The sequence below is a fragment of the Sceloporus occidentalis genome, unplaced genomic scaffold (genome assembly GCF_023333645.1).
Source record: "Sceloporus occidentalis isolate IW3139 unplaced genomic scaffold, rSceOcc1.0.p SCAF_30, whole genome shotgun sequence".
Lineage (NCBI taxonomy): Eukaryota > Metazoa > Chordata > Lepidosauria > Squamata > Phrynosomatidae > Sceloporus > Sceloporus occidentalis.
In genome coordinates this window covers 9688707-9715672 of record NW_028317010.1, presented here as the reverse complement: position 1 = coordinate 9715672, position 26966 = coordinate 9688707, and the positions used below count along the sequence as shown (strand labels likewise).

The 26966-nt window shown below is 36.5% G+C and overlaps 1 protein-coding gene across 2 annotated transcripts in view; it reads left to right on the top strand.

Annotated features, from left to right (window-relative positions):
- Positions 1-26966, top strand: part of LOC149299019 (cGMP-dependent protein kinase 1-like) — a 409471-nt gene that overhangs the window by 85178 nt on the left and 297327 nt on the right. For both annotated transcript variants that reach the window (XM_089486888.1, XM_089486887.1), the window contains exon 2: positions 17437-17603. In XM_089486888.1, the coding sequence (XP_089343014.1) occupies positions 17437-17603 (167 nt within the window). The remainder of the gene's footprint in view (positions 1-17436; positions 17604-26966) is intronic.

The following is a 26966-nucleotide window of genomic DNA, read 5'->3' as shown; positions in this document are numbered from 1 at the left end:
GGTGAATTAATCTGTTTTCACAATCACAGTGTCACTTAGCTGCTAGGCCATCAAACTGCTTGTTCAGAACGACACCTGAGAAAAGCACTCAAAGATAAGAAATTCACCTTCCCCACACCTGGATCCCATATCCCTGAGGAACACCACAAGCAGGTGCGCTGGATGTCATACATGCCACCCATCAAAAACATTAAATATTTTGAATACTCTTTGATTTTATGCCATAATCTTCAAAAAAATTGTATTATTAATTTTACTAATGAATTACAACCTGCCATCCTATTATCCGAATGATCAGTTATTCATGTTTGAAACAATTGTAAATTGTCCATTGTACTTTGGAAATATGCCAGACCTCTTTGGTATTATTTGGGTGGTGAACAAGTCGTACAGTCAGGCTGGAGATGCAGCTGTAAGTGTTTCATTAGCACACTGAAAGCAGAGCTTTGTTCGGGTGTCAGGGTGTAATAAAATGCTCTTCATGGTCATTCATTCAAGTATTATCGAATAAAGTCTTGTGATAGACACTAATGTCATTCTTTTAATAATGATTCAGATAGCAACTGTGATTACTACGAGAACATGATAGATTAAACTTAAATGCTGCGTAGGTTAGCAATAGAGATAACTCAAATGAAAGGTTTCTTTATAAATTACGGGCTTAACCAGTTTTTCTTGAAGTGCATCCTAATTTCTAAATTGACTCATTTTGACAGTGGAAACAATTTCAATATATATATATATATATATATATATATATATGTATATATTGTACATTTTATATATATATATATATATATTTCAAGATTTATTCTTATTATATATATATTATATATATATATATATATATTGTACATTATATATATATATATTTCAAGATTTATTCTTATTATATATATATATATATATATTATATATATTCTCAAATTTCAAGAGGCTCAATGGCATGCTTTTATGAGAAACTATATTTTTCATGGAAGGTGCGCTAATGAAGGATATTTAGAGAGAAATAATGCAAAAAAGAAAGTGGGGTTATGTCTACAGTGGTAAAGATGGAGCAGGGTCATGCTGGTTCTCAAGTACATTAATATCTTTACCTACAATCCATGTAAAGATTTATGTGTGCTCTCGACATACATTAAGCCGTACTGCGTGTTGGACATCAGTAAGCAAGCAAGTAACATATGTCTGTGCAATACTGAGTGGCAGCCTGAACTTGGGTAACCTAGAACCCATAAGATTACCTATTTGTGCCATTTGACATTAACACAGTATCCAATGGACGATATATATATATATATATCTGCTGCAAAATGCAGAATTTAGGGGAAAAGTTGGTGATCAGCATTAAGTGGCATTCAAACAGATTTTACAATTCCTGCCTTTTGTGAAATAGTGTTGCTTATGTTTAATCCATTTATTTAATGGTAGCATTGTAAGGGCAATTTATTCCAACCACTGTAGCATGCTGCAAAGGTGTATAATTATTTTCTCAGGAACCTATTCCACAGGCAGTTCTGTCAATGGCAACATAATTGCCGGACAGTTTAAACAACTGCAAATACATTGACAAATAACAAAAAAAACTAAACAAAACCAAAAAAAACCCTTAAGATAAACTGACCGCAATAGAACACCAGCTGGAAAAATGAGGTTGCTTTTGTATGGAAGAGTAAAACTTGTTTATCTCTGGAGTTTATTCGGTAAAGTGGGAATTGGTAAGAGAACTGAATATATCAACACATATAGTAATATTTATTATGAAAGGCCAACCGCAGCGATCTTCTCTTACTAGAGAAACTTTCTTGGCCCTGTGTAACGTGTAGTTACTGTGGGAAATTTCACTAAACTTTAGTTATTGACTATGCATTATGCAGGCCAGCTCAGCCCTTTGGATGGAGAAACTTGGACATGCTTGGCCTTTCATAATACTGAATGACCATGCATCTTAAGTAGACTTTTAGCATAGCATCAAAAGGGTACATTTAAGGCCAAATCGCCCTGTTTACCAATGGTACCCTAATAACACAAATATTTATTAGTAATATAAACATAAAAGACTTCTGACTTTAAGGAAAGAACAAATAAGCATTAGAGTACAATCATTTATGTTCATGAACATATGTTGGGAGTTTGTATAATTTATAAACACACTTTAATGAAAATGCACAATTAACAATACATTATTGCATTATGAGCCCAATGTTGCAGTTACCAACCAAGAACATATTGGCAAACTATTTTGCGTGCTAATATGAGTCCACTTCTCAGTGTTGATTGATTTTTAGAAATTAAATGGGATTGCATACAGTGTACACTAGTTAAATCATTTTTGTTCCTGCTTTTATGGATGTTTTATGCTACATTTATAATGTTTGAGGTCAAAAGTGCTAGCATGTTTCTTTTTCACTCATGAATGTTCATATAGTCTTAAGAGTAGTGTTTTATAAAGCCCTCTCTGATGATATAGAACTAAAACAGTTTGGGGTCATTTATTTGTCAAGTAGGAAGAAAACAAGCATATTTAACCTATACCTGAATATGTCAATGACTTTCTTTTTTCTTTTCAAGCTTTTGTTGAGAGCTCTTATCTATCTTTTTAATGTCCCGATATTACTCATGTTCTAGATATCCTCACTGCAATTCCCTGAAAAAGATTAATTATATTTCTCTTACTCCCTTGTACTTAAATGTGTTCCTTCCAAGCCTGTAAAGTCTCCACTGCCCATCACAAAAAAGTGTAATTTGGGAAATTCTGGTTTGTGGCTACATAAAAATATAAACAGTATATATATTTGCTATGGTAATAATTCTAACTTACAAATGTAACGTGTCTTAAAAAAAAAAGAACAATGGGAACATTTATTTTATCATAAAAGTCACTGAAAACATTTTTCCTTCTCAAGAACATGTAGCAGTTATTGGTTGGGCTATGAAAAAATGTATGCAGGTTTAGTGCATTCATGCAAAATATAACACATCGTATTTGCTATACAGTTGCTTGTAGTCTTTTCAAGTTGAACTGAGTTTCCTATAACCTTGGATTTTTTACTAAATTTAGAAGGAATTAAAATAAATCATTTTTTTTAATAAATACATGTTTTATTTAATGCACTTTAGATATCTGAACTTCATTCAAACAAGAAAGCTGTAAACAAAAGAAGATGTGGATCTAATCAGAAGTGTTTTGCTATTGCGCAATTACAACACCCATTGGGCTCAACAAACATAACGACTGTATGGGAGTTGTAATTACAAAAGAGCTGCTTCTTGACCATCTTGAGATCTGGAGGAAGTAAAAGCAGGTCTCACGACTGGTCAAGCAAATAGAACACATGAGTGTGAAATAAATAACATGATACAATGGTACTTTTTTTTTACAACACATAAATACTCAATTTCATGATAGTGCCCCTTTAACATTGAACTCTACAGGGTACTGATTGTGTCAAGTTCAGTCTTTGATCCCATGTCAGGTCCCTTTAGAGAATCTTTGATTTGATAATTGCTATTTTTTCATCTGGCATTTATCTTCCTGGAAGTGAACTGATAGGAATTCCATGTGATCTGCCGTTTAGCTACCTTCCAGTTCTATTGCTCAAAATATTGCTCTTTGACAAGCATCACTTTTTTTCCAAATGTGGTTGGCATTCATTGAACATCTGACTGATTGATATAATTTAGACATTTCTTTATAATGATTAATGTTTTTGATGCTGAAAATTGTTTTTTAAACTCTGTAATTATTGTTGATTGTGAGAGATAAATGTTGTTGCTAAAAAGATATAACTTTTTTTTGGTGAACAGCAGGTGTGCTTTTGACACTCCTGGTCTTATGTGGTCTGCTTAGCTGGAGATTCACAGATACTGGTGCTTTCAGCAAAGTACAGTTTTAGGAAAATTAATCAAGTCTTGTGTATGCAATGGAAGATTTATGAAAGGCTAAAGTATACTTCTAAAAGTAATAGGTCATAATTTAATACAGCTTCCTTAGAAGTAGATATATAGCCGACACTATTTAAAAATTTTTTTTTTTATAAATATACGTGCCACAAGCATCTATGCAAGACTTCTCAAGGACTGCCCCTATCCTTTGAGAAGCCCTGACCCAACTTCCCACCTTGTCAAAAGCTCCCTTAAGACCCAGTTCTTCAGGGAAGCCTGTCAGCCATAAGGTTAACCCCACTCCGTCCACCTACATCTGCCTTACCTTTACTAGCTTCACTCTTTCTATCTGGTGTCTCATACCATACCTTCTTAATCTTTCGTGATTCTGTACATATATCTAGTAATGTTACATATTTACATTGTCCACCTCAAACATTTGTACTCTTGTGTGATATAGTGCACCCCCTTCTTGATTCTAGTTCTCTAACTTCTGCTTTGTACTGTTAAGTACTATTATGTGATGCGCTACTAGTATTTTACCCAATGTAGAGCGCTGCAGAATATGTTGGTGCGATATAAATAATAATATTAATGTGTTCTCTTGGGAAGTCTTCCTAAGGGGGAACTGGAAAACAAAAAAAAGGGAAAATATTTAGAGGGGTGGACAGGGAAAATAAATGGAACAAGGACTAGAGAGATTAAAGGAAGAGATAACATGGATGGGCAGCTGGAGAAATAGAATAAAACGAGCAGCCTGATATCAGCATATACAATTAATAATATATTAATGATCTAAAGCTAATAAGAAACATGAAATAAGTATATACTGGACATAGTAAAAAATTACTGTGGGATTTGGACCCTCTTAATGATGGCCCCATTCATGGAATCCAACATTACTACTGACAAAAACATGGCTATTTACATGGGACACGGCTCTTTTACCATTTAATGTCTCTTTTAAGTTAAAGGTAAGCGCAGGACTGGCTGAGGAGCCCATAGCCCGGGCTGGCCTTAATGTATCTTTTATATAGCTATCAGAAGCTGGAACCTTTTCAATTACTGCACTAAAGCCTGCATATTACTAAATGTGCCCTTCTATGGTGACACCATTTTTTTTCATACGCCTATAAAAGGTGAGACTGACTCCTGAGAAATCTCATATGTAAAATACCATTTCCAAAAGATTGCCTTTACCTTTCTCACTGTATAATATCTGACATATATCATACCCGTAGGCTTGAGCAATCAGCAATGAACTCCAAAGGGCCATCATGGGAGCTTTGAGCAATCCTAAACCTCCAAAAAAGAGACTGATAGTATAAAGCTGATTGAGGTTCAGTGTCATGAGATTGCCTGGAAGCGACATAGGGAAAGTTTGACAGTGGCTGATTCTAAAGCAGAATGCATGATAAGCTTTGAATTAAAGTTACCTGTCATTCTAATATATACTGAATTTAGGAAGAAGAATAAATAAAGAATAAAGAAAAAAAAAACATTAGCAGTAAAAGTATATTTCTTCCAGTGCAATGTACAACCCAAGAAAAAAATGTGACACCTTTTTAAAGACTGATTTACTATTATTATTATTATTATTATTAATTATGCTATGCTATGATTTTGTGTCAAAATATAACATATTTTTTATTGACCTGATACATTGTAAGAGAAAGTATTAAAATAAATCTGCATCATAAAAAAGCAACTTTTAACTAGGATTTTTTACTTAATTTTTGTCTCTCTTTGTCTAATGGTCTTGTATTAATCTTCTAATAGTATAAGGACATTTGCAGTTTATAGTTCATATTATTTTTCCATAATCAACTTTCATTGTATAATTTTTCCCTGCATTCATTTATGTTGTCTACAGACTAGTGGACTTTCATAAAGGCAGACTTACTTTACCTTAGCACTTTGCCCCACCACTTTATGTCAGATGCCCATCACAGAACTTGATGAATGAAAGCCCCAAACAGCTGCAGAATATTTTTGAATCTAATTCATTCTTTATCATACTTCCCAACATACTGTCAAGACTTCTGAAAACAGTTGCTGATCCGCTTTCCAAAAGATCTTGCAGCAGGCCAGGTAGTCGACTACTTGCGTCATGAACCATGGGGTTTGTGAGTCCTGTGAGTACAAGTGCATGCATTAATTATTCATATAGACCAGGGCCGGCCCAAGGCAAGATGCTGCCCCCCCCCATTATCTACCCTTCCTCCCCCCCCCCCTTGTACTTACCTTTTCAGCAGTCCTGCGGCGAGTCTCCCTGTTCCGGCACTCAGCATTACAAGCCGGCACCGAGACCGAACAGGGAGACTCGCCGCAGAGGAGAGAGAGAGGGGCGCCGAGCGGGTACCGACAGCTTGGTAAGCGAAAACATCTCGGCGCCCCTTTCTCTGTCTTTCGCTTAAAAAAAAAAAAAAAAAAAAGGGGGGCTTGGGGCGGCAAAGTGCCGCCCCTTCAAAAGTGCCGCCTGGAGCGGTTGCCCCACTCAGCTCCATTGTCGGGCCGGCCCTGATATAGACAGCAGAAGTCAGGAGCGGTGGTTACTAATAGTCTAGTATCTTGGTTTGGAGTATTTTGTGGGTCACAAGATGCCAGGCGAGCGCTGGCTAAGTCTTGTGTGAGTTTTAAGAGATGATATGCTCTGAGGTTAAATAAAGGTTGTATGAATTATAAATACCAATACGAGCTTTGGCAGGAACTGGATAGTGCTGCGTAAAAATCAATGTTTAATACATTAGAGATATAGAGTAAACTACTTAATCTAAGCTTTGAGCAAAGCTCTGCAGAACCTAAATTGTTTGGTGAGGATCAGTAACCACTTAGATTTCCGGTGGTTACCCACCATGAACCCTCATTACTAATGATTTTTCTTCTCTGGAGCACGAATAAAACACTGTTTTCTGGTTTTACTTCCTATTCAAACGGCTTAATTGGGTGCTTTAATATGGGAGAAAAAAGATTTTTCCCGAAATGTTTTCACTCACGTAGGTTAGTTCATTAATTGCATAGACAGTAATGATAATGGTTATTAAAGTCAATGGCACATAGCATGTGCTCACAGTGCGTTAACCTGTTTCACAAGTAGTGCATGCACAACTAAGACCGGTTCTTTGTTTTATGCTAATGATGAAAAAATAAGTTAGCCTGTGATTTTCACAGTCATTACAAAATGCTACATTAACCCTTGGAGTTAAAAAAATACCTGTCATGCGCAGACCTGCTGACAAATTACTCTAGGTTGCAGCTATGAAGAATAAAATATATTTTGGTGTAAATTTTATAGCTGGTGCTGTGTAAGATGTAGGCGTAGGCAAAGTGACTGTACATGGACACTAGTGTCTATGACACAATTTGTGGAATTGAAAAGGTTTAAAAAGGGCATTTAGACACCCCTTGTGTCTATACCTGGGCAATTCTTCACTCCGGCTACTTGGAGCCTTCCCTTGCGGGACGTGGCCAGGACTCCTCACTGATGTCAGCGGGCTTTCCCGCGGACGTCGGTGGGTGGTACCGTTCCGTTGGTTGGAGTTCCCGCTGACATCTGTGGGAAACACCCCCATTTAAAGGGAAAATGGGTGAGGAGAGGGGTGTGTCAAGACCCCGCTCCCTCGACCCGGAGAATTCGGGTGTTGACCTGGAGAACCGGAGAAGCAGTGCTTCACCCGGAGATCTCCGAGTCAAACCCGGAGAATTCCCAGGAATGCTTATGTCCCTTTACTGTGTACTACTGCCAGGTAGCATACAGTGTTCAAAAAAGCTCACTAAAGAGATGTCATTCATTTTTTTTGTACTGATTTGTTCATAGTGGCAAAGTAAAGAAATACAATTAGTATCAAAATATATTCTTGTTAAGACCTTTTTTTACTTTTATAGAATAATAGAAGTTCTATTAAATCCATCATGGCTGCATTGGACACCATTCTTCTAAAAACTGTGCCCCTAAACAGCTGATCCTTGGCACAGATAAATCCTCCCAACTGCAATTTTTGTTAAAATATATATACCGTGTATATAGATATATATATGGATCAGGAATTAGATTAATGGCATTATGGCAGTTGGTGATATTTTATTAAAAAAATGTGTTTTTAAAATGAGATTTTCAGAAATACATTAATCACAGTAGGGGAGGAACTACTCACATATTCATTTCCACCCCCAACTAATGGATTCACTCCTTCACAATAATGATTTTGGAGGAGTGAGTTTGTGATTATCGCCCAGAGCAAAATATTTCTTAAAGTCATGCAGCCATAATATACATGCTTTATCCTGAATCTTTTTGTCTGCATTGTAGGTTAAAAACAGAGTCTGAAGCGTGAATAACTGTTTTAATATGGAATATTACAAAACTGAAAACAGATATTTCTTCTGAGATCATTTTCCCCCGTATATTTCCTGCTTGACTTGTCCTCCTTAATGCTCATTAAAAGTTGACATAATTAAACTAAGCAAAAGGTTCATGTAGGCAAGGTTACTGTAACGTTCATAAAGAAACAACTTATAATTGAAAATTAGTAGTTTAATTCTAGTCAAAGTTTGTTTAAAGATACTAGGAAGTGGCCTATGTACCTTGCGTGGTGTGGCACTGCCCTAGGCCTGAGACAGGACAGCGCCCCCAGTGGTCATAATGTAGATTGCTCTCAATCAAAAGGGCTCTCACATCATACCTCATCGTACAGCAGCTTTTAATGCACTTTGGAGTCTGTGTTTCGTCTTCCATAGTATAATCATTTTCAGCTTCATATTAAAATTCACTCAACTTTTATAAGGTTGTTTTCCTCACCATTGTTCCTCCAGAGATGGAAATGGCACGTTAAGGTCCACTCACTGACATGACAACTCCGTTAGAACCCTGCGAGAGCTGGAATGTTCAATACATGGAACTAGCAGTGTTTCTTTTTAAATATAGAAAGTTTAAAATGTGTTTTACTGATCTACTTATTGGATTATATTAAAAACAGGTGGATGCACATCTTCACAGTGAAACATAACAGTGTTACAGGAAATAAGGAAAAACATATATTTGTGAAGGAACATCTCAGATGCTAGGTAAAGCTCATTTATGACAACATTAAGCAAAAGTGTGACTGAGATGTGATTAGACTTGTCAGAAATTCCCAGTGATCACCAAGGTAAAGTAAGAACTGTCCCAAAAATAGCTTAGTACAGTACATATCCCAAGGGTACATACTGTACATGTAATGTTAAACTGAATTTGCAGCCATACGTTAGTTGTGTACTTGTGTTAGTCTGAGCATAAATACAAATTATAATCATATCTGCAGTTATTAACAGTTCTGCAAAGATAGAGCCGTTTTCTTGCCTCTGATGTCTGGATGTGGTTTACAGCCAAACGCTCCATACCATATCAGCCCTTCTTTTTTATGTTCTATCGAGTCTTTGGGTTGAAAATATACTGTCGCATTTGCCTTGAATTTTGTGTCCTTGTAGCTTATTTACAAAAAATGGCAGTTGAATTTCCCAACTACAGTTTACAGTATAAAAGGTCAAACCCAATGCTGAATACAATGCATAGTTAATACGCTGGAGTAACATTTATTATTATTATTATTATCCTTTATTTATATAGCGCCAACAGTTTACGCAGCGCTTAATACAATACATAAATTCAAGGGATATGACAAGACAAGAATTGACAGACTAAGACAAACCGATACATTTGGTGGAGAGAGCCCTGCTCGCAAGCTTACAATCTAGAGATTTAAAATCTATCACTGATGTGCAGAGCCACACTGGTCCTTCTTGTAGAAGTTCATTGGACTCGGGTCTTCACAGCGGATAGTGGATGAGGTGAAATATTTAGGTTTTATATTGTATTAAAAAATATTCCTAAATTACCTCAACTATAAAAATCCTCTATACTTCTTGTAGGTTTTACGTAAGATATGGTCCCTGTAGAAATTTGTAACTATATATATATATATATTCCTTTAGTACTTTTAAACTACTTGCTACTCCAACATATGTTCTGAGCAGAAAAACAGTCCATTAAACGCCTCCCAGTACATTTAAAAATAGCTATTATTTCACTTATATTTTAGCACTCAACTAATTGCAGGCAGACACTATAAGATAAAATCATTTTTCTTTGCTAGAAAAGCAATTATTTAACAAAAAAAATGGAGAAAAATTTACTTTGAGTAATGTAATAGGTAATTTATCTAATAATTAAATCCCGAGAACATGCTAACTACGCTTTGCGCAAACTGAACTACATTTACATAATACTTTTAATCGCATACGTATGCAACCCACAGGGTTCTAAGGGTGACATGCATTATGACGTTTAACAAGCCTACCTGCCAAAAATATATGGTAATTAAAGGTGCTGTTCTACTTGGAAGATAAAGACATTAATTGCAAGTTGTAGCATTAAAAAAAATTAGGTATGCCATTCTATTTTTCCCTCCGTAGGTTTAATCACATGAAAACAACAGAGAAGAAGTATTTTTTCAGTCACATGACATTTAAGTGTTCTAAGCCAAAATAAGTAAAAAGTTGACTTGAATAATTTTTTCTGGGGATGGTTTGACAGCAGTCCCAGGAATGCTGTTTCTTAAGCTGCACTGCAAATGTGTTAAATTCAACACCTGCATTTAAACTAGTGAAGGGGTATGATATATTTATGCAGTTTATTTTGTTACCAGCGTTTAGAAACAAATATCTTGGAAAGCTGATGAGGCAATGATGCGTCCCGGGGACACCCCAGTTATATCCCTCTAAAATTTTCACAATCCCAGTTCTATGGCGTTGGAGTGAAGGGGTTAGGGTTAGCAGCGTAGAGCATAGTTTACCGCCAGTGGGAATATGTGGGAAACGGACCAAACTAAAATTTTCACCTTGTAAAGGGTTGCTCCTCCATATAAGTCTGATCTCCACTGTGAATCCACTATTTCCAATTGTCATTTAAGAGGGACCAACATTTCTCTTTCCACTGTGATGTCCCTGGGAAAGTTTACAGTATATGAGCGTAATACAGTGTTCTACAGTTCTAAATGTCATTCTTCTTCCAAATGCTTTATTCAGTTACACTAATAGCTATCACAAAGTCACATAAAATCTAGGTGAAGCCTGTACCCATAGCCAAACAGGTTTAAACACTCCCTAACATCTCAGGTGTCCAAAGAATGGCACCTTCATTGGGGGGGCAGACATACCTAGAGGTAGGTGAAGCTAGAGGTGGCACAGAGCTAAAGACATGCTAGGGTAATCTACCAACCGTTCTCCTTTGCGATGTGGTGAAGCAGAACACCAGGATATGACTTGGCAAATTGGCCACATGGGAGCTACGATTGAGGTCTGTGCTGACATTGATTTCACAGTTCAGTGGATCAGTTGGGGAGATCAGATGATCAGATGATCTCCCCAACCGGCCCATGATCCCTCACTTAAAGTATTAAGGTGAGGCTTTTGGGTGGGAAATATTATATTCAAAGGTATCCATATTCAGAGATATCTATGGTTTGGACTTTCCCTTGCATTGTGCATCCATATAATCTTCATTCTCATTGTGTGAGGCCTCTTGTCGAGGTCTGTCATCCCTCTTAATGCGCCAGTTTAATCCAAAGCATATATTAATTGCTGGCTCTTTCTATAGTAAACAGATGTAGCCCACCTACAGAGGAAGAAAATAGATAAGGAAATAATTTTCATATAAGATGAATTTAATTTAATACCTGAATTCTATGCTTGTAGATTCACATTGAAGTTATCATTACCCGTGATATATCGGACTTAATTTATCCCAATGAGCTATTCCTATTTTAAGTTTAAACCCAGCTAAGTTCAATACATCATTGTTTTTAATGGTGAGAGTTTGGATCTCATTGGATGTCAAACACCAGGAGGATAAATGCCGTTTTGCAATTCTCGGCTGGTATTAGACAAACTATGACATTTAATTACTATTGACTTGTTTTAAGTATTTTCCACATAAGAAGTAGCTCTCAGTGCATAGGGACTTTATCAGCCAATTATATAGTAGAATTCTAATTACATTATAATTAACATGACCTCTTATCTTTCACCTGAGAGTGATTCATTTTAGTTTGCATGAGAAAGGTGGGTAGATTCCTTATTAACTTTTTCCCTTGAAACAATATTCATGATTAATAAAGGAGAATATGGCATGGTCAATAAGAAACTGACGTTAATTGTGACACCTTGAAGTGGTGCTCCAGGATATATTATTATTGCTGTAATAATGATAATGGTCATAATTTACATGAATTAGTGAATGCACAAATGCGTAGCAACTCTGGTTTAAACCTGATTAATGCAGAATAATATGTTTGGGGTAAGAAAATGTAAAGGAAGAGTATAAGGAAAGGGAATTAAGAGTCATTATTCATGCCTGCAATGGCACATATTGCTCCTACTGTATATCACAAGGTACAGCACAGAAGACGGGGTAGTAAAGCACTAATACAGGGCAGGGAATGGTAAGGTAGAGAAGAGGAAGTCCGGTAGGGGGCAGCACGGTTATTCTGTGGGCTGAGGTATAGCGACTCGCTGTCTCTCGATAGCGCCATCTGTACAATGACCCCACACAATGGCTGGGCTTGGGCTGCTTCTTACTCGCATATTATTTTGTTATAAGGTCATTTTTGTCTACCCAGAATATTTAGCAGTTCAATTCTTTTTATACATCTACAGAATATATCAGCATCTGGTTTTGCTCACACCTTTTTTTGCTATGTATCATACAGCTGTTCTTCAGTCTAGAGGAATATGTTCTGGTTCTTCCTACTATTATCCTTGACTGGGAAGGTGACTCAATAATCTATCACTGGTTCTAAACATCAAGCAACTGTCTAGACTTCCTGGCCATTACAGCTCAACGAGCTAAATGATTCCTCCAATAAAATGTCAGGGCTATAGGACAGTCAGTGACATTGTTATGTAAGTCGTGGCAGTAATATCTTATGGTGTCATCACCACCATCTGGCTGCTAATATCTTCATTAGCATGCCAATGTATTATACAGAATGGAAAGGCATATTTCATCTGTCAAAAAATGGTTTGTAAATTCTGACGGTGAGAGCTCCAAAACGATGGAATGCAGTGCAAACTGTTCCGCTGAAGAACTAAGCACGGCTGCCATTTGTATGTAGAAAGGAGTGTGTATTCACTGTAACTACTATGATGATACTTTTTACATGCACAGCATGTGTTTTTGAAAATGTGATTAACCTTTCCGCAAAGACTGTGACAACACGTTTTCTACAAGTAAAAAGTTTTATAAAGATTTTTTAAAAAAAACATATTGGTGTACATTTATATACAGAGGAGGGCTGTCACCTTGTGGCCCGGGGGCAAGCAAAGCCAAGTACCCCTCCCTCACTAACTCACACTAATAAACATATATACACTCTTACACAAACACACACACTTACACATCTCACACTAATACACACTCCCGTTCACACCCACACACTCATGCTAGCACTTATACACTCATGCTAACACACACTGCCTCTCACACCTACACACTCATGCTTACAAACACTACCTCTCACACTTACACATACACACTCATGTTAACACACACATACATACATACATTCATACATAAATATTGCTAATACACACTCCCTCTCACACATACACACTTACTCTTAACATACACACATGCTCACTTATTCACACACTCCCTCCCTAACTCCCTTACCCAGGGGCGTAACTAGAAACCACTGGAACCTGATGAAAAAAATTGCCGCAGCCCCTCAACTTCAACAGGTGGTCTGTGCCATGATTGCCCCAGCACAACTGATCTGTGCCTGCTTTGCCTCTTGCCCACCTTCCAACATACAACATATGTAAACACAGCACATTTAATCATACTCAATAACACACACTCCATTTCACCCCACTTACACATCCATGCTCACAAACACATACAAGTATACATCCATGGTCAAACACACACAAGTACACATGCATGCACACAAGTACACATCCACACACATATATATATATGTGTGTATATATATATATATATTTAACTGCAACCCTTTACTTGTATTCAACATTATCTTACAATTGCAACTGCAGACATAAAAAAAGCGACATGGTGACATCCATTTTATAAAGGTTATTAAGCTTAGCTTGTTTTGGGGTAAAGTTTCCCTGTATTTTTCAGTTGTGTCTGTTGGAAGCATTTATGCAGCCAGTGTTATACCTTTATATGTAGTTTCCCATATAATCCATTAAACCAAAGAAAATGAGTCATATAAAATTGGTTCAGAAGCCTGTGTGTGTATCGCTTTATTGATTACATGGTTTTAAAGTAAAGTTCCCTTGGCACAATAGCATAAATCCCATTTTAATGATGACACTGCTTCAAGCTTTTAATTTTGACTCTGTTCAAAGGAACACTTTGGAAATCTGATCGAAGGTTACCAATGAAAAGATTCCATTCTGTGTGGGTTTCCTCTTATTTCAAAGTTGCCCTATGACATGACAAGCACATAATAAACTTCGAGTACTTCAGTTACTTCAGAGTTGCTTCTTTTTTATGTACCAGACACCAATATGATCTCTTTTAGATTTCTTTTGAAACACGCTGTCCACGTGGGGCAGACTCTGCAATCTTGGGATTTTTTAGTATCCACATAGCTAATAGAATATGACAGTTATCTTAATGATGCAAAGTGTCATTTTAAGGGGTTCCATATCAAATAATATTCCAATGTTAAACGTAGCATTAGATATATTGAAATTCGATATTTTTACTCCAGAGGAAAATATTTTAAAAACCATTAGCAGTATTGTAGATGTTGCTGGACGGTCTTCTCCATCATGCTCAGAACGCTGTTGTGCAGCAATAGCAGAAGAGAGGTCGTTGGCTACCCCTGTTAGACCCAAACTTGTAATTTAGTGCTTTGGTTTATTAACCTGTCACACCATTATTTCTGTTATTTTGGTTTGTCTGAGATCCTGGCTGGCCTGTCAACCAACTGAATTAAACACAGTTTAGAACAGGGAGAAAGGCAGTGCATCATCATATCTGGTGTTAATAGAGGTAATTAACGGGTGGCCTGAATAAAGGGAATGGACATGTTTATACTCAAGCTGTCTAACCTGCATTTTCACATGTCTCACCAGATGAAGTCTGGATTAGAAAGGTTTTAAAACACTTTTTTTTAACTCTTATATATTTTCATTGAGCGATTATCACTGAAGGTTGTTTATTATAAGATATGGATGAGGTAAGTGATATATCTCCATGGGTTTTCACAGAAAAATGTTCCTATATTGCTAACAACAAGATTAAATTAATACATCAAGAGCTGCATATACATCTGATATGTTCCTTGATCCATTTGTTAGGGACCAGGCACCCGACCAGGACTGGTCCTATGGTTTCTAATGCCTGAGGCAAACTGTATTTCTAGATACATCATCCTGCGTTTCCTTTTCCTTCTCATCATGAAATCACCATTTCATGGCTTCAAAGACTTCAGTAATATTGATTGCAGATTTGTTGGAATTAAATGCCAGAGATGGGTAGGGGCCAAGTCTTATCCTACTCTGGAGATACCCAGACCTCTAGCACTGACCTGTGACCGGTTTTTGCTGTTTCTGAGACAGCTGAACTTATTTATTATAACATATAAAGACATTCTATGAGTCACTGATTTTGCCAAGTAACTGCTTCACAAACTAGTTCTGATTGAGATCCTAATGGAACATGGTTTACATTTACAATACTATTTCAAACCTGGCCTGCAAGGTCTAAGGGGGCCCACAACACACTATTACTGCAAAGTACGTTGCAATTAACAGTAATAATAAAGTGCGAGTAAAGTTCTAAAAACACCTTTTTAATACAAAAAAATAAGTTTGCTCAATTGTTGACTACCATACAAAGACAACACCTCCACTTTTTCTCACCTGCCGATGCTCTTGTCCGCCTTTGCCCTCTTGTTCAGTGCATGAGCCATTTTAGACCTAAGGGCCCGTCTGATCTTCATTAGTGATAGTGAGGATCCGACAGCCAGTTCCTGTAGTGTTGGGAACCCCGCTTTGCACTAAACATGAAAGGAAAAGCCTGCAGGAAGAACTAAGCATCAGCAGGTAAGGGTTGATCTTTTAAGAGAGAGCTTGTGATGTAATTCTGATTTACTTAATCGTTTTCTTATGATCAAAACAAAATACTTTGCTAGCTCTTTAAATAGTTGATGCATGCTGTTCCTCCAAAACAACTCATGTTTCGCATATTGTTTTGTTGGCAATCTGGTTTTGATAGGACCCATTTATCTTTATGCAAACCTAAGAAACCTCTGGTTCACTTGATGTACTCCATGCCATATGACTGCGCAAATGGGACATCCCTTGCTAAAAACTTCAATTTTTTTCCCAGGACAACTGCACATTTTAATGAAATATGGAAGGCATTAAAATAACAAGTAGCTGATTGTGTTCTCCTGTTGGGATCCTGAGAATCGTTACAAGCAGTGCTTCTTCTTGTGAAGGGATATGGAGGGCAGAAAATGTACATCATTTATTATCTTACAGACTCCAAATGTCTAATTCTTCAAATGGAAAAATGCTGCAGACAGGAACATATCAAGGTGTCGTAAGCAACACTATTCTGACTTCAAGGCAGAGTACAAGCTTTTAAATATGTGCCATCAGAACCTTTTGAAGCCTCTAGGATCTCCACAGAGTGTCTATCCCTTCGGGCAGCTGAGGGATTAATATGCTAAAGTGAATGTGAGATAAAAATATTGAGATGTTTCCTGTCTTCCTCTTGAGGAGATTTTGATGCTGTTTGTGACATACCAATGATCAGAGGCATTAAGGTTCCGAAACCTCTCGTGGGTTTCCTATTTTAGAAACTACATAAACCTGTCCTGTTCATGCATAGAAGACTTTTATTTGAAGACATAAGACAAAGATTTTCAGGTTCTAGCTTTGTACTGTTTCCAAGGAATCAGATTACCAAGCAATGCCTCTTCTTTGATATCCACAATGTCAGGGCTTTTATTCCAAAGAAAGAATATTAGGGAAAAAAATATTTCTTTTTCTGTAGCCATAAGCAGCTTGGATCCTACTTATATAATAAGATAGTTTTGAAGTATTGTTGACATATTTAGAAAAATATTTCTGGAAAGTCCCCCCCCTGCCATATTTAATTCTATTCTATTGGTTACTTTTGTTATATTACATTACATGTTGTAACATTTGTAGGGAGTAGAAGGGGGCTCTGCTCTTGCAAGCTTAAATTCTATTAGTGAATAAGTAATGATTATAACACATTTAGAACTTAATAACATAATTCTTCCTATATATACCTCAGACATCTGATACTTCCTTCCTGATCGTGATACCTGGTGTGCTTATATACGATTTAAGACTTATTGGAAGGGCTCATTTGTTACAAGGTGACAAAAATGTACGAAGTCATTTGAGGAAAGCCAGCTCTGCTATTCTTTGTCATTGTAACATTTTTATTTTCTTTCACAGTAAATATGGAAAGAATATGATCAAATATTGTGTCTCTTGCTTCAGGTCCAAGGAGTTAATTAAGGAAGCGATTCTTGACAATGACTTCATGAAGAACCTGGAGATATCACAGATCCAAGAGATAGTGGATTGTATGTATCCAGTGGAGTATGGCAAGGACAGCTGCATCATCAAGGAAGGGGATGTGGGTTCGTTGGTGTACGTCATGGAAGGTACTGTGCTTTTGTTTCTATGCTTTCAAGGGTTTTTAAGGGATGACCTTCTTGGAATCCATTTGGAACTCAACAGAGTTAAAATGTTTCTCTGTGTGAGAGAGAAAAAAGCAACACTGAATGTACTAAAATACTGTATTCTGGAAAGGAATGTTCTTTCCTTAACATCCTTTGTCACTGGTTCTTCTTTCATCCCCTTAAGCATCGGAATGTTGAGCAGTTTTTAAGATAAACGACTGCAGAGTTTTATTAGCAAAATAATTCCTTCAATAGATACAGAAATTGTTGGTAAACAGGTTTTTTAGATTATCTGCCAAGTTATTGTTATCCTCAAGGGCCAGTGACATGTCAATTGTTGGGGATAATACACTTTTAAAAAACAATAACAGAGAGTTGTGTGTTGTTTGCTTAACTCTTGGATGACCAATGCATTTTGGATACATAGAAGTACAGTTCTATTTTATTATTAATATGAAAGTTTATTTTTATTTTTTGTTAAAAGGTTTTGCATGTTAAAAGTGTTTAAAGCAGATAAATGGGCATAGCTGGACATATTTCAAAAGTAACTGTCATGACTGCCATCACCGATGAGCACTCGCTTTCTTTATTTCCCTGTAATCCAAAAAAGTTATACTGATGTTAAACCAGGCAAAGGAAACGTGTCCCATATCCCAGATTGTGTGCTATGGTCATTTGTCCTGTTTTTAGGAGTGACGTTGTTCTGCTAATGTTGTTTTAACTATTAATAAAAACCTTGACAATTAAGCATACAAAGGGTCTGACAATGGCTGTTGTGAAAGCGTATGGAATGGCAATTTGATTTATATGGAAAAGGGATGGTTTGAGCTTTATCACATACCTGTAATAGGCAAACTAGATCACATTCTATGTTTCTATGTACAGTGCTGTGCAAATGTTTTTAGCAAGGGAGAAAGAAATGCTGTAAAGTAAGAATGTTTTTAAAAAGACAGACTCAATGTTGATGAGATCAGGGCCCTGTGGGGGCAATACCATCACTTCCTGGACTCCTTGTGCTCCTTTATGCTGAAGATAGTTCTTAATGACTTTGGTTGTATACTTGGGGTTGTTGTAATGTTATAGAATAATCAGATGCCTCCCATATGAGTTTGCATGATGAATAAGTATCTGCCTGTACTTCTCAGCATTGAGAAGACCATTCATTATGACCAAATCCCCAACTCAATTTGCAGAAATGTAGCCTCAATCTTGCAAAGAACCGGCACCATCATTCACTGTTGCCTGCGCTCATTCTTGAACTGCTCTCTAGATCTTCAGCAAACAAACTGCCTTCTGCTACAGCCAAACATCAGTCCAGAGTACTTGCTGCTGTGTTTTTGTGCATAGTTGAATAGCTTGACCTTGTTTCGATATCAGAGGCAGGGCCGGCCCTACTATGGAGCAGAGTGTGGCAATTGCCCCAGGCGGCACTTTTGAAGAGGCGGCACTTTGCCGCCCCAAGCCCTTTTTTTTTTTTAAGCGGAGGAGAGAGAGGGGCTTATCAAGTTGTCAGTACCCGCTCGGCGCCCCTCTCTCTCCTCTGCGAGCCCTCTAGCTCGGTCTCGGTGCCGGCTTGCAAAGGTGGAAGTAAGCATGATGTGACAGAGCTTGGACAGTATCTGGAAACCCATGTTTGCCTTGAAATTTCTTCCTGAGTCTCACCATGGTGCATGAATTAAACTGTGACTTGGCATTAAACTGTCTTTATCAACCTCACCTTGAGCTTTTCCTCACCCAGTTTTATTCCTTCTACACAAATGCTTCTCTTACAGTTAATGATTGTGTGTCAAACTACTTATTACATTGATGATTAGCACCTGTTTGTTATAATTGCTTATACACTTAACTATATGCCTACAAATCCCTGACTTTGTGCTTGTTTACCTAGAAGAATTGATACGGTTTTGAAATCAAAGGGTGGATTTATTTTCGACTCACGCACTTTGCATTTTGTTAATTGATAAAAATAAACTATTAGCATTTTTACTTTACAGTATTGTTTTCACACCTGCCTAAAACTTTTGCACAGTACTATATGTACTATTGTGTGTATTATTTGTAAATCACCAACAAATTATATAGTGTTATACTAAACCTATACCTATAAAAAGACTGTATACTACATGTATAAAAAAATAAAGATTTATATTTGCAATATAGCAATAGTAATTAAGGATCAGTTACCAATAGCAACCTACACAACCAGCATTCTGAAAGTCTCGCAGATTATCATACATCATTTTTTTTCCAATTAAGATGCCATCTACAATAAGTGTTAAGTATGTGTAAGCTATAAACTAAAATCCATGAATCTCTATTATTGTCACTGGTCCTTGTGGACTTGATGTAGACACCTCCTACTCCATCTAACATATCAGACTTTGTTCACTTAACTGTACATGTGCTGATGAGCTGGACCTTTTGCCTTACATACAATGTGTAGGGTGGAACCTGCAAGCTTCTTCTGCAGGAAGGGTCGGGTTGGCTGGGTGTAATGCATTGTAAAAAGAGGGGGGTCTCCCATTCTATACATTATAAATGGCCTAATCAGCCATTTATGTATAGCCAAAGCACATCAGGCTTAGACGTTCCTAATACACCGGTATGTTATTGAGTTCCTCTCTTCTAATCCCTCTATTCTCAATTTGGCTGCAGACTCAGAGTATAGTGAAAAAATCCCTCACAGATGCTGCTATACCACTGTATTCCAGTGTAAGTAAATATCTGGGGATGGCAGAAAAAATACCACCTTCCATCTTCTGCACTGTTGAGAGATCGACTGGATTAAACTTTCCTTCTCGCCTTCTCACTGTCATGCTGTCAAGCTCCATTCAATGAATTGAATTACTTTTCCAATCAACTGGGCTGATTAGCTGGAGAAATCTTTTTTTTCTCCCTATTGTTCAATTGCCACTGCCAGTCTCTCTGTGACACATTTGCCTTCCTGTGCTATTAACAGTACCATCTTATCCTTTGAATTTTAAGTCTTTCTTCTTCTGCCTCCATGTTTGAAATCACTCCCTGTGGGAAGCCTTTTGCTGCTTTTGCTAATGCTCCCGGTGTATTTGATCACGTTTATTGCATCTATAAAATCTACATACTTTAATGCAAATGAGATCTACGCATAGATGCAGTAACACAGTTTGTTACAGAACAGAAGCAAGCGTCCATTATTCCTTGCCATTTGCAGCTGATATCTTTCCCAGGCTTCCGAGGAATGTATTGATGAAAATGAAATATGTTGGGATCACAAGCCTTTAAGCTGTTCTGCTCGTAATACGTTTTGCATTATTCCTTCTAAATGATTAGGATTTAAGAAGACTGCTTCAATAACGTATGATTTATAGTGAACGCATAGCGATGCTAGTGTGTGTGACTTTATAGTTACGGAGAGTGGGTGTAATAATTGTAAAAGCTTCCCGGCAGTTCTGAATAGGAAAGGCCAACTGTATTGTACATTGGGTAATATTGTGATATGTTTTGTATCAGATAGTAGAGGTTAACTGCTGGTTGAACCCAATTTGTTGAAGCAGCCAATTAGGCCCAGATTAAATATCTTTGTGTTTAAGTGTTGAAGCTAGAGTATATTTTTATGTCTGAATAGGAGGGGATTAGAAGGTAAGTGTGTTTTATCAAAACCTTATTCCAGTGTCAATTGTAAGACCAGAGGGAAGTAATAGCATGTTTTATCAGTAAAACATCAGTGACATCATAGCAGGTTTATTTTTCGAGGATAGCCTTCAAGCTACATTAGTAACAGATAACAGAAATTCTACAATTTGGCTTGGGAAATGATAGTATTGTCTTATCTTTAATTACTAAGGTGGTTGAATATTTCAGGTCACCGGCTTTACCGTGCAAAAGTCAATCCCAATTAGCTTTTTTAGCAAGACGGGTCAAGTGGGCCTTGCATTGTTAAATCGGTGAAACGGGAGAAATCGGTACACATTAGGCCCTGTATTTAAAATTCAGCTTTAATTTGGGTTTCATGATATAGCCAAGATATGCCAATATTGTAGAATTTTTTTTCATGAAAAAGTCTGGCATAACACCATGTAACCTACAACAAGATGTAGAGAGTTTGATGATTTACATGGTACAGTACTGCCATGGACGGAAGGCTGACAGCTAAAATCGAAATTGGAAGAGGGAAGATTGACAGTAACCTATTGTCAGTGGTATAATATACAACTTTATACAAACCTTATTCCTTTATGCAAGAGACTGCACTGTATTTGCCATTTACAATGCATAGTGAAGTCTGTGAGTTTTCTATAAGTTCAACTGGGGAAATATTCATACTATTCTTATGAGCTACCTACTTAGAAACATGAGGCTAGTGCCCCTTTACCACCCCACATTTAGCTTTGCATAAACTCGATTAAGCAGATATGAGGTATGCCCATATCATTAGCATACTAGTCTGCTATGCAGGTTAGGGTAAAGGTACATTGAAAAGAAAAGAATCTCAAACAAAGTGTAGTGTCTCAACAAATCACGGTGATTTCCTATAGAAATTGATATTTTACTATTTAAATGTTAATGATAAAAAGTGTTCCTTTTTGAACATGTGACTATGTAGTCATATTGTTCCCCAGCCAGACATACAACTGTTAAAAGGGACCGGCCATCTTATGACGCTTAACATGTTGTGATTATAATCCTTGCAGTGAAGTCTGTGACTTTAGGGAAAGCAAGCAATAGGAATGGATCTGTTACAGAGGGAAAATACTAATAATCTTGTATTATATGGTAAAATCGATACAAACTATTTCACAAGTGTCCCTTGGCAGACATACATTTATTAGTATTAATATCTCTGCCTTTTGTTTTTCTACTGAAAAGTATTAACGGTAGAAAAGATTGTAATTGTCTAAAAGACTAAAATTCTCTTTAGTATTGAATACCAAAATACATACATACAACCACTTGTAGCTACTCAACCATTACATAAACCAGTAGTAAACCAGTACACATACTCATTAACTTTAAGATGGGCATCCACCAAAATATGTTCGGGAGTTTGTATTTCAAATGTATCTGTTCTCTTCTACTTTTGTTACTCTTCCAGCGTACAAAAATATGAGGATAAATCTGGAAAATAAAATGGCATTGGTATCAGTCTTGTCTTAAGCTTGATCGTTGAACCGTATGCCTCCTGTTCTATCTCTGTGCTCCCATCTTGGGATAAGTTATTATTTGTAGTAGAGATAACTTCAGTATCTGTGATCATAGATGTGTGATATATGACGTTTTTCCTCTTCTTTCTCGTGATTACTACAATCCCAAACCACACTAATCTTAACAAGTTGGCAAAATAAAGAAAGCTGGAAACATATTCTAGGATATTGGAAATTGGAAATATTGGAAATTAATGTTTCATTGGCAAAGGAAGGAAAATAGTATCTTTTAACTTGCTTGAAGAGGAAATAAGAAACAAATATATGGGCTTGATATTTTGTTTACTTGCACATCTGATGCAGGTCCAAATTAAATACAATGAAGTGTGTGGATGTGTGTATAACAAAGCCAATATAACAATGGGTAAGGAAACAAATGACATTTTAGTCTCCGCAGGAAACCTCCTCCACAGGAAACGTATCCAGAGCTGGAGAGGTTCTTTCGTGGCAGACCAAACTGTGCATAAGCAGCGCTCTTTTGGTCTTTTACATGGACCATAAGGATGGACAGTCCTCTGGTACAGACAAAGTAGCAAACATAGAAAGGGAAGAGGTTGAGCCAGATTAGCCGGACCAGCACGAGTTAAGGCAAACTTGCCTGCTGTATATGAAAGCCCTCTGGGCATGAGTAAGTGTCCACAATTAGGGAAGAGGTTCTCCTTCTGGTGAACCATATACTAATATACACCTGATTTCAAATATTTGCTTAACACATTTTGCTACAAACATCTAACAAACATAGTTGCAAATTCCTGATATACAGTTTATTTGCCAATAAACGATTACTACTCCTTTTGAATGGCCTACTAAATCTTTAGTATTAAAGTAGTTAGTATTAGTTTCTAATGCAGAATGTTTATTTTCAGTGTGCTATAAAAAATAAATCAATACACACTAAAAACCTGATCTTCACACTTAAAAGAAAACTAGTTCATAGTTAAAAAAGCCCTTCTTTACTGCATTATTATAATACCCCATTGTAAATAAGATGCTTTAGGTGTCCCGTGGTCAAATGATACAGTCTGGGTTTGGGAAAGGTTTTGACTTGTATGATAGAGCAGCATAATGTTGACAGTTATAAATTATCAAAGCTCCAGACTAATGAGGATAAATGTGTTATTCTGCAGCTAGCAATTATGTGTTCTGTCGGATGCCTGGCCAATATTGATCTACAGTAGATTAGGATTTCTAACAGCATATTTAAATGGTTCAATGTTTTTGTTATTACAGCTCAAGAATTTCCCATCTCTTCTAATATAAACATAAATATGAAAAATAATTGGATAACAAATGTTGCGTTAACCCTTGTCCATGGTGGTGGTGTGCTTATGGTAGAAGAATTGCTGTAGGCTCATCTATGTGTATCCCCTACAAACGCCTAAATATATTTCATTTAGGAATGAGGCATAATTGGAAATCGCTTCAATGTGGGGTTTGGGTCTTCTTCTGGATCAACAACGAGGTTCAACTTGATGGTGTATTTATCAAGTTACTATGCTACAACTGTTATGTAATCATAGACATTACTAAGCGGAGGAGGGCCTGTGTCTGAAATGGCAATGCAGACCCTGTCTGGCTTTTTACTTCTTTGAATGAATAAACTGATTGGTGCCTAATCAGGAAATCAAGTCCCAAAACGAAATTCTGGACCTCGCTTGAGAAGAAGAAACAATTTTAAAACCAAACTAAAAGTGACAAATGCAGGAAGACAAGTGCATCCCTGTATTGAAACACTAAATGGGCATGCTGCTTAACAGTCAGTAATTAGTGAACGTTACTGTTCTAAATGTACATGTCCTACATGTTAATGTTTATGGCTCCCATAGGGTACGAGAGAATTGTCTAGAGTTCGTTGCCATATTTTTTCTGCTCTTAAAAACACCGAGCATGTTTTTAGCTGAGGGCACTCAGCTTTGTCAAGGGAAAAAGCAGATCAGATGTATCTGCCTTCACAAATCTCATGCATAGATCTCCTTACGCGATCTCACTGGGCCACTATGGAGAAGTATAGTGGAACAAAGGGCCTTGTGGCGCAGCGTCCAGTTTAGTTACAAGCCTGTCAACGACGGCAGCATTCCAGTAAACAGATGCTTTAATATTGTGTTTCTCTCTAGGTACAAAATGAAGGAATGATGATAAATTAAACAAAGCCCAGAAGATATCATTTGTATAGCAATGTAGATTAAGAAATACTGTTTGGGTTTTACAATCCACATGGTCCCTACACAAGCTAAAAACAAAAACTTTAATCATAGCTGTTCGATTTTTTCAAATTAGCAAATGTTTATCTTTTTTGTTTCTTATGAAATAAAAAGCCTATGGGATGATTACCAGGTATGAGCGTTTTGGTCTGAATCATCTTCAGAACATAAAATATTCTATAAAGTTCCAGGCAAAAACAAATTGAGCATTGCAGAGAAGTAATATTAATGCCTAATTCTATTACCATGCTGAGTATATATTAAACATATCATATGCAGGTCCCAGTATACAAGCTGTAGGGGTTATATAGGAGCTCTGGGAATAAAATCAATGTTTTCCTAAACTCAGATTATTGATCTGAGTTTTTAGATGCTAGTAGTTTACTGTATAGTCAAGTATCACACTGCCAGCGTGAAGTCTCTTCTAAACATCGGTTGATTTCTGCCGTATATTACCTGCAGTTATTTACAGTGCTAAAGTAGAGCCAAAGTGCAAAAGCATTTCCATTATAATAATTGCTGCATATAATTATTTATTTTGATCGAGAATTACTGTCAGCAAAACATATATAAGATGCCTTTTCGTTCTTTTTTCTTTCCTTTTCCTCTTTCGTTCTTCTCTTTCCCTTTATTTTTTCCTCTCATTCTCTCTGTTTTTTTTTTAATCTCCATCTACTTTCCTTCTTCTTCTTCTTCTTCTTCTTCTTCTTCTTCTTCTTCTTCTTCTCTCTCTCTCTCTCTCCCTCCTTTCTTCCCTCTCTCTTATGTCTCTCCCTCTCTTTCCCTTTTCCTGGTCTAATCCATTTATTGTTATAGAATTAGCATTGACTTCCATAGGCAGGAAAGCTTTCCAGGACACTTTCAGAAATATAAATAAAAAAAAAAATATTTGCTGTAACTGCTTAACTGGCAAAAATACTTTAAAATGTAAATAAATATATAAATTATATATATACAATTATAATATACTATATATATAATAATATATAATATAATGTCGATTTACATTGCTGTTATTGGACAGCCATGTATTAAATACATTCAATTCATATTTGCATGAATAGCTATTTTCCATGCCCCTGTACGTGAACACTATTACAACGATAGGGGATCAAATGCTTTAAGCAGTATATTAACTTTCAACCGGCAGCAAGCAATCTCTAGGACTTCAACAAGACACTACCGAATGCTCAATTACTTTGTTCATTTTTTCCATATCAAAGTGACAGCAAAAGGCATCTATTCCAAACGGCCAAACTCACTAGGAAAAAATGACTTTCAATCTATTCTTACAATCTTATTTTCATACTCATCAAAAGCAAAGATTGAAGTCAAGTATTTAGCGCAGAATTCTAATCAGCTGCAAATAACCTTTCACTCGTGAATAATTGTTTATTTCTAAACAATATTGAAAAAAATATGTCCAAAATTGAATTAGCTAGCTTTTTTTCTCAATAAGAAGGAATTGGTCTAAGGGGCTGAAAGTGAGTTGTTTACTGAAATGTATTCTTCTCTCCTAGGTTATACTTTTGATTGTTTTATTATGACAGGCCTAGTATAATACAGTTATATCAGAAATGAAATTTTGCATTGTGGATTGTAAGCCTAGCTAAAAAAACAAACCTTATAGATGTTGGAGAAACAGCAAAACATAATTGTTATAATACTTTTTATCCAATTATCTCAATAGACGTGGATGTTTGTTATTTTATAAACTCAAACAGTTTTTTTTAAATTTCATATTTCATTGATATGTATGATTTATGTTGGTACGGGTCATATTTAGAGTTTAAAAGGGTCTATTTTTTAAAATCCTACTTTTTTATATATTTAATTAACTTGGATATACATGTTAAATAATACTAATCCATATAATCAGCTTCAGGTAATATGCACTTTACAAGACGAGCTAGAAATCTTAAAGGCACAACATTCCTTGGTGAAGAATCTAAAAAATGTACTTT